This window comes from Acipenser ruthenus, chromosome 17 (assembly GCF_902713425.1).
Source record: "Acipenser ruthenus chromosome 17, fAciRut3.2 maternal haplotype, whole genome shotgun sequence".
Lineage (NCBI taxonomy): Eukaryota > Metazoa > Chordata > Actinopteri > Acipenseriformes > Acipenseridae > Acipenser > Acipenser ruthenus.
Genome location: NC_081205.1, coordinates 14,625,473 through 14,635,241, shown reverse-complemented (window position 1 = coordinate 14,635,241; position 9,769 = coordinate 14,625,473). Strand labels below are relative to the sequence as shown.

The 9,769-nt window shown below is 43.0% G+C and overlaps 1 protein-coding gene across 1 annotated transcript; it reads left to right on the top strand.

The window, feature by feature from the left end:
• Positions 1 to 2,957: 2,957 nt before the first annotated feature.
• LOC131697998 (uncharacterized) lies at positions 2,958 to 8,404 on the top strand. Its single transcript, XM_058990484.1, has 3 exons — positions 2,958 to 3,415; positions 4,167 to 4,407; positions 8,099 to 8,404. The coding sequence occupies exons 1-3, from the start codon at positions 2,958 to 2,960 to the stop codon at positions 8,402 to 8,404; spliced, it is 1,005 nt and encodes a 334-aa protein (XP_058846467.1).
• Positions 8,405 to 9,769: the final 1,365 nt, after the last annotated feature.

The window sequence follows — 9,769 nt, the reverse complement described above, 5'->3', positions numbered from 1 at the left end:
ATTTCTTTGAGTACTATTGGGAGGATCTCATCCAGCCCAGGGGATTTGTTTATTTTAAGAGCTCCTAGTCCCTTTATTTAACACATCTGCCTCTATTATGCTAAAGTAATTTAAAACTGGATAGGAACAGGTCGACATGTGGGGCATGTTGTCCATGTCCTCCTTTGTAAAAACTTGTGAAAAGTAATCATTTAATATCTTTGCTATATTTTTTTCTTCATATTTGATTTTGCCATTTGTGTCTCTTAGACATTTAACCTTCTGTTTGAATGTTCTCTTGCTGTTATAATATTGGAAAAACATTTTGGATTTGGTTTAAGCCCCCTTAGCAATATTGATTTCTATCTCTCTCTTGGCCTTTCTAACTTCCTTTTTGACTTGTGTTTGCAGTTCCAAGTACTCTTTCTGTGTACTTTGTTTTTGGTCCCTTTTAATGGCTCTGTAAAGTGCCTTTTTTTGCTGAATATTTTTTTTTAATTGATCTATTAGACCATTTTGGCCATTTTGTTTTAGATTTAGATTTGTCTACTTTTGGGATGTAATTGTTTTGTGCCTCTAGTACTACATTTTTAAAAAACAGCCATCCTTTTTCTGTGGATGTTTTCTCTATTTTACTCCAATCTACTTCTGTTAGTCTCTGTTTCATACCTTCATAGTTTGCTTTTCTAAAATTGTAAACCTTAGCTTTAGTCATTACTTTTGGGGTTTTAAAAAAATACTTCAAATAAGACCATGTTGTAGTCTGAGTTTGCCAATGACTCTTTGACCTCTGTTTTAGTTATTCTGTCTTCGTTATTTGAAAGGACTAAATCAAGGCATGCCTCCCCTCTAGTCGGGGCCTTGACAAATTGCTTTAGGAAACAGTCATTTGTCATTTCCACCATTTGAATTTCGTCCGTTGTGCTCCCCACCTGGTTCTCCTATTTTATATGGGGGAAGTTGAAATCCCCCATTAGTATGGCTTCTCCTTTTCTACACGCATTTCAAATGTCATTGTATAACAGATTATTTTGCTCGGCGTCTGAATTTGGCGGTCTATAGCATGCTCCTGTTATTATGCCCTGTAGCAGGGCGATTGCCCTGGACGTGTGTATTTAGTGTGGATATAAGTTGTATGGGGAAATGGGTTTATTGTGTGTCGTTTTGGAGTTGATTTGTTTAATTGAATTATTGTTTTACAGACGGGCGCTCGATTGAGACTTGCTGCCTGCTAGGTTTGGTTGAGGGGAAGGGCAGCAAGTGATTGGCTGTGCTGGACCTCAATCAGCAGGTGGGCGGGTCTTGACCGAGTGTCCGTCAGTTCAAAAGCATCTGCAGGAGATGGTTCGGGGCGACTGTAACGCCATGCCAGAGGGGAGTGGCGTATACTCGGGAGGAGAGGGTCTGCTCTGAAGGAACGGTACAGCTACGCAACCTTGAGACTGCAAGCAGTGCTTGTGAAGGCAATGCCCAGCCAAGGCCGTATGAAGCAGCACGAGTCGTTGTATGAATACTGGCTCGTGAGTAGGTTAGTTAGTGATCCCATGTGATGTGTAGCGATGGTTACGTAGTGTAGCTGGTTCCTGGAGCGGGACGCCTCGTTTTAAGGCTAGCGCTCACCCTCTGGGGCACCTTTTATTTGTTTTATTTTGCCTTTTGTACAGCTTGCTGTATGTGTCCTCTGTTTGTATTAATAAATCCTGCGCGCCTGTGCTGGCGTTTCAACTCCACCCTTTATCTGATCTCCATTTGTGACCCCTGGTCCTTTTTTCAGGTCAAAGAAGTCCCCTGGGTTGACATTGTCTATACCTTTTAGGATTTTGAACCTTCCCTCCCTCTGGGCGGCGCTCGGCCAATTGTGCGCCGCCCCCTGGGAGCTCCCATCCACAGTTGGCTGTGGAATAGCCTGGACTCGAACTCACGACGTCCAGACTATAGAGCGCATCCTGCACTCCACGTGGAGCGCTTTTACTGGATACGCCACTCGGGAGCCCCTACAGAAAAGTATTTTTAACTGAATGCATTTACGATGCCTTGTTTGAATGAAGATGGGAAGGTACTTTCATGATGTCATTCTGCTTACATTCAAATCCGCCAATCATTGAAATGATGATGAGAAATATGCTAATAAGAACTCTTCTGTGATTGGCTAATTTGACTGTCTGGCCCAGTTGCAATATTCATTTAAATGATTGCAAGTTGGCAAAAAAGAAAAACAAGTCTCACTCTCTGTCTCTGAGAAGGAAAAGCGACACAAAAATATCTGAATGTGTACAATTGTACTGAAAATCGCTGACAAGACTCAACAACATTGCTAAAACAGCTAATGGACAAGAATACTAAACAAAAGAATACTGAAGTTTCTTAATACCTGTGACACGGTGCCCCGTTCCTTGATGTATGTGTGCTGTAAATAATATCTGTGTATTGGCTTATTACCGCCGGTTGTATATTTTGTTTCCATTTGGTGTGTAAATGCCAGTGTATTGCCGGTATTGTTTTGATGTGTGGATTGTATTTATTTATGTAGACGGACGATAGCCATCCGTCATTATTATTATTTGATTCGGCAGGGAGAGGGTTAAGTTAATCTTGTGCAGAATGTAGAAGGTGGCTAGGAGTTAATTGATTGTCAATTATGTAATTAACTCCTAGCCACCTTATATATAAGGACCCGCTTCACCTCTGTTAGGGAGGGTGTTCAGAGTGGAGAAGAGGAGTAGAGAGAGAGTAGGTTTTGTTTGTTCAAACCTTTTATTTTGTTTGTTTATAATAAACGCTCAAGCAGAGCTTTCATTACCCCACCACTGTTGTCTGTGTCCACTGTCTTCGGGGTCTGACATCACCACACAAGCCAGCCTGCCACATATGGTGATCAGAAGTGGGATTACAGCACCATGGTCACAGGCCAGAAGGGAGATGGTACTGCGGATACACTTGATTTTTGTATTTTTGTGTGAGGAGTGGAAAAAAAAAATATGGACAACTCGATCTGGGGGAACAGCGACACAGCCCAAATGAAGTGGATGATGGGCTGGAGAACCTCCTCCGTGGCCTTGAGGAGCGAGGATGGTGCCTTGCATGTGGCGAGTACTGGCACACGGTGGTATGCTACCCCCTCCAAGAAGAAGAGGAGGAGCTGCCGTCCCAGAAAAGGGGTCCAGCAACCATTAGGGGGGAGCACGAGCGTCCACAGCCCAAGAGGGGTGAGTCCCGTGTCTCCAACGCAAGTAACCCATGTATGTCCCGCTGTTTCCACCACCAGAGGGAGACTACCTGCAGTTCCCGCCTTCACAGCAGAGGAAGATAGCCTGCTGTTTCCGCCTCCACCAGCAGAGGAAGAGCCTGCTATTTCCAACTCCACCACTAGAGGGTCTACCTGCAGCTCCCACCGCAAGAGGGAGACTACCTGCAGCTCCCGCCTACACCACCAGAGGTAGACTACATGCAGCTCCCACCTCCACCACCAGAGGGGAGACTACCTGCAGCTCCCACCACCTCCATTTTGTGTAAATAATATCTGTGTACTGGCTTATTGCTGTCGGTTTTAAAATAGTATTGTCGTATAGTGGCCAATAAAAGGTGGTTTTATTTTAATTTACAGACATATTTTGTATAGCCCTGGAGGGTTATTTTCATACAGTATGTGTTTCCACTGTTCAGTATGCTAGGGTTGAATTATTATTATTATTATTATTTGTTTATTTAGCAGACGCCATTATCCAAGGAGAATTAGAGACTAGGGTGTGTGAACTATGCATCAGCTGCAGAGTCACTTACAATTACGTCTCACCCGAAAGACGGAGCACAAGACGGTTATAAAATAATAATAATAAATAAATAATTAAGAGACTTGCTCAGGGTCACACAATGAGTCAGTGGCTGAGGTGGGATTTGAACCGGGGACCTCCTGATTACAAGCTCTTTTCTTTAACCACTGGACCACACAGCCTCCTATCTCTGTTTTTAATGTGTTGCTTGGCTTGAAGGAAATGTTTCCCAGTTAATTGAGAATATACCTGGCCTAAATTGATAGAAATAATGTAACAAAGCATTTGTTAGTTTTACCAGTGAATGTTTTAGTTATGGATGAACAATAAAATACTGTTAAAATGCTAATAAGAGATAATAGAGCCTGGTTATGGATGCATTAATGAGTGCATTCTGTTCTGTTCTGTGTGTCGCAGCTTGGAGGAGTATGTGTATCTGCAGGTGGTCAGATTCACGATAGAAACTCTGGAAGTTGCAGATGAGATCTCAGTGGGCTACCGGATCATCACGTACTGCCAGCCCTCTCAGAAATGTGTTGACCAGGAGGTGAAGGCAGCATCTCAAAGACATGAAGATGGCTCTGAGCCCATTCTAGCAGTGGTGTCTTCTGAGTATGTCACCTTCAAGCACATCTGGTATTTCTATTCTCTACCATTGGTAGGCACATTATTTACAAAAATATCCAATTAAATCCTGTTACTTTTTTTCATTTTTTTGTCCTTAAACTGGCATACATTACTTGAGTAAATTGAGTCAGCTACGTTAGGGGCCATTTTGTTTATGTGTGTTGTTTCTGTTATTATTTTAAGTTACTTTCATTGAAGAAGCAAAACTAGTTCAGTCATTTAGGTCAAACGCCCACAATACATCCATTTACAGAAATGTTACGACAAGATTTCCATTACATGAGAGTAGATGTTAAAATGTCATGCTGATTTGAACTCGGCTCTTGCCAAGATAAGCACCAACTAAGACGTAGCTTTACAGTAAACTAATGTGATCCATCTGCGTCTCCATCCACTTGCGTTTCTTTCCATCTGATGATATAGATATCCTTCTGCCTGGTGTTGATGGCTAAAGGTTAATGCTGGCTCCAGGGATCAGCTCATTTTACCTCCCCAGCGCATCAGCACACACAACAGCTGCAATGCTGGTGCCGGGGATCAACCACAGTGCATTTTCTATTTGCCATTCACATAGATTTAAATAACAAATGCATTGCTTCTACTGTAGTAATGGAAACCAATACTCTTACGAATACTCTGACTCAGATTTTACTCTAACTCTTACTTCTGGCGTCTCAGCATCACCCCCCTCCGTCCCCCACTCAACTCAACCCAGCTGACTTACCCGTACATCAGCGTTGCTTTCTTTCTATTGTGCTTGAGATCCCCAGCCAGAATCTTTCCGTTTCAACCATAGCCAGTTGCTGCTCCTTTCTGCTGCTTCAGATAAGTTCTTCACTGTGTGACGCAACTCTTGGCTACTGAACCGACATCTGAGAAACCGGGTAGTAGAATGTGCAACAAATCCCAGACAACTCACCTCCACTGGGTAAACCCGGACTCTCCATCCTCGCTGTTCCGCTACAGCAGCTAGTTGAGCATACCGAAGTTTCTTTCTCTCATACGCCTCATCCACAGCATCCTCCCATGGCACTCTTAACTCTACCAGATGAACAAGGCGTGCTGATCCAGACCACAAGACAATGTCTGGTCGAAGGTTAGGGGTGGAAACCTCAAGTGGAAAAATAAGCTGTTGACCAACATCTGCCAGCATTTTCCAGTCTCTAGCTGCTTCCAGTTGTCCTGGGTGAGGATTGGTTTTAACACCTTTTCTTGGTGGTTGCTCTCCTGGGCGGAGGAATATTGTCTTTTGTGTGTAATGCTTTGATGGAACTGGTGGCAACTTATTGGTCATGTTACGCTTGCCTCCCAATGCGAAGGCCAAGCATCACAGCACCTGGTTATGGTGCCAAGTAAACTGTCCTTGGCTAAGACCCACCTTACATCCTGTCAAAATGTGCCTTAATGTTGCAGGTGATGAACACACAGGACATGAGGGATCCTCACCCACCCAGAGGTTTCGGTTCTCTGGTGATGGGAGAACATCATATGTTGATCTGATGAGAAAACTGATCCTGCTCTGTTCCATTGTCCGGTTCTTGCCAGCCATTCTTGCGTTGTTCCACACTCCCATCTCATCCATTCTCCCTACTTGGCCTGGGAAACGGCCTTCATGCACTTCATCCTCTCCTCCTGTTTTTGCTCCTCGTTGACTACCAGCTTCCTCTGTTGAGCTGAGGTTGCCTTGTGTCATGTAGGAGGAGATGAACTGAGACCAAGACCCCCTCTTTCATGCTGAACTTGCCCCATAATATTACCAATTCGAAGGGCAGCCTTTGCATCTTCCACGGCTTTCTTTGCCGCCAACATTCTTCCAGTTTTCAACACAGGTGCTGCCTCCCTTACGCGTTTGTTGTTTGAATCTACTAATGTAATTTCCAGTCAGACCTTGGTGCACTTAAACTCCTCGGTTAGAGTAGAGACTGGTAGCTGCAGTATTCCCTTACCATAAAGTCCCACTCTGCTGAGGCAGCATGGAACTCCCAACCATTTCCTGACGTATGAACTGATTAAAGCTTCCAGATTCTCAGTGTTGTCAAAGAAACCTCGTACACAGTCAGTGGCCACAGCAGCCTTGGCAGTAGACCAAACTCAAAGCACCAGAGTGTCAGTTTGTCTGGTAAAGCGCTGCTGTCCTATGCTCTTCAATCCTACTACTGCTTGTTGTCTAACTTCTCCCACATGAACCATGTCCTTTAGATCCCCTTCGTACCATCTCCCAAGACTTTTCACTGGCTTCTCAGACACTGTTGGTATTGCCTCACCATGAATGTAGAACCTTTTATATACTACTTTACCTTTAATTATAGCGATACTCTGTGATTTAGTGGGATTGAATTGCATTTGTGCCTAGTCGATGTTATTGGTTAATTTGCCCAGTAACCGATTAGTGCAGGCTACTGTTGTAGTCATGGTTGTCATGTCATCCATGTATGCTCAAATTGGTGGTAGTCGCATTCCAGAAGCCAAGCGCTCTCCTCCTACTACCCATTTTGATGCCCTAATAATTACTTCCATTGCCATGGTAAAAGCCAGTGGAGAAATGGTGAATCCTGCCATTATTCCAACTTCTAGGCATTGCCATGTAGTGCTGAATTCTGAAGTTGAAAAACAAAATTGCAAATCTCAAAAGTAAGCTTTAACTAAATTTGTTATTGTCATCGGTACACTGAAAAAATCAAATCCTGTGCCACTGAACCATATGCATGAGCCAAATCTAGGAATGTCACATGGAGCTCATTCCTCTCCTTTTTAGCTGATTGAATTTGTTGCCAGATCATGCTGATGTGTTCTAAGCAATAGTAAGTTAATCTCTGAGCAATAATGCTGAAGAAAATCTTGCCTTCTACATTTAATAGGGAAATAGGGCGAAACTGACTGATGCTTGTAGAATCTTTTTCTTTTGGTATAAAGACCTGCTCGGTGCCATGCTCTTGGTACAAGCTGTTTTTCCCGTGCCACTTTCATCAGTTTCCACAGGATTCCTAGAACTCCAGAAGCACTCTTGTATACGCTGTATGGAACTCCATGCACTATTCACAGCATTCACTGGACGTATCCAGATCTTCATGATTTCCATTACATGAAAGCAGATGTTAAAACTTCATGCTGATTTGAATTCGGCTCTTGCCAAGATAAGCACCAACTAAGATGTAGCTTTACAGTAAACTAATGTGATCCATCTGCGTCTTCATCTATTTGCGTTTCCTTCCATCTGATGATGTAGATATCCTTCTGCCTGGTGTTGATGGCTGAAGTGTAATGCTAGCTCCAGGGATCAGCTTATTTTGCCTCCCCAGCGCATCAGCACATACAACGGCTGTGATGCTCGCCCCAGGGATACTCCAATACTATATTTGTAATGAATAGAATTTATTTGAGTATGATCAAATATTTGGCCTCAAACTAAGTTGGTTTGAGGGTCCCTCTTTGTGTGAGTTTATAGGGTAAGTGTTATTTATTTATTTATTTTTTATGGTGGACTGATAGGTGACATAATGTGTGTGGGGAGCAATCTTTCTTCCAGCTGATTTAAGGCAGATGGCAACTATAAACATTTTAATAAAGCTAGATAAGAAAATTGAATTTAAAGCATTTGTTACCTCTTTAAGTACTACTAATTATTGGCGATGTTTGTCAATTTCAAAGTAAATGCTGTATGTACAACATACAAAGTGATATGAAGTTATTAAATCCACCTGCTACTCCATCTCTCTTTCTAGGTGATTATGTCTCATGGACACCCTAATACAGATTATGAAGACTACTGGCAGAACAATGAGCTGGGTGCTCTGGAGGCTGTATTGTCTCTGCTTGCCCGGGCTACCTGGAACCTGGTGGTTAGTGTGGAGATCAGTGAGCAGCGCAATTTGGACCTGAAAAATGTGGCCCAGGAGTTAGTGCAACGCAACGGGCAGGAGATCTGCATTGAGCTGAACTACCAGGGCTGCTTCTGCGTTGGCAAATACAGTCAGCTCGCCAAGGAGATGATCAACTACAGGCAGGTTTACTTTGATCTGGGGCTTTGAGGTCTTTTTCATCACTGAAAATTAGCCCTATTTCAAAGTGGAATAACAAATCTTGTCTGGTTTCAACAGGTCCAATGTGATGATAGTCTTTGACTCAATTCACAGTCTGGAGCCACTGTGTGAAGGCATGAAGGAACACAACCCACAGACCAAGCAACTGATCCACTGCTGCATGGTCCACACTCAGAATATCCCAAGACTCAGTCGACCAGAGCTTCTTGAGGGTCTCATCTCCCTAATGAAGAGGCATCGAACTGTCCCAGGCTTCCTCCCCTACCTCCTGAATTCTAGCCAGCTTTCTGAAGAATTGGCACATGACCGTTTCCTAAAGCAGCTCTGCCAAGCCTGTGCCAGGAACACCAGCCAGCCAGCCTGCTTTCGCTTTGACAGGACTGTCCCGTTGAACTTTAGCCAGGTTCCCCCTGCTAGTGCTCAGGGTTGCACTCCTGCTCTCTTCCTCTCCTGTGTGCCCTGTCTGGAGACTCTGGCCTCCGAGGATGATGTTTACACCATCTACTCATTCCTGAAAAACGTGCTTCAGATACAACACAGGATCTGCATGGAAAATGGGACAACTTTCTGCAGACAGACAGCTTCTGATGACTACGCCAGTCAGGTATAAACTAGGAGTTTTTGGTTGAATATGTATTCTGCACCACCATAGTTTAGATCAATGGTGCACAACTTTTTTGCTGGCAGGGCCACATTGACAATCTGAATGACTTCTGAGGGCCACTAATAAAATGTGTTTTTTGTTGTTGTTTTTTTAACCATACATAACTAGATACTAATATGTTTTGTGTATATGAAAACCCAAATGTTTGTTAACAGCCTAGTTTCTGTTAAGATTTCTACCAAACAATAACAAGCTAATAATGGTTCTGTTATATAAAATGGGATTCTCACTAACAGCCTGGGTTGGTGATCCAACCAACATCTCGTCATTGATTTTAAATTATTCGCTGCTTTAAAAATTAAAACAATCATGTTCTGGGTCCTAAATGGACTGTGTGAATTGTTTATTGTGCACAAGCAATCTACAATTTATTATTTTTCACTGAATATTTTTTTAATTGGAAAAAGCAAAAACCTGGGCTGTTAGTGAGAATTTATGACTGGATGGAAAACACTGATAACTTAAGTAGGTGATACTTGCCAGTGGATGCTTTCTCTGGATTAATGTGACGTGTTGCACTACCTCTCAGAGACCAATTTCAGAATGTCAGGTTTTATATTCGATGTTGCCAGACGCATAACTGCTTCAAGATTATCATCCGTAATCCGATTCCGTTGTTCAGATTTGTTGAGACTCAGCAGAGAAAAGGCATACTCTCAAATTATCGTACTGCCAAAAAGACAAGCAAA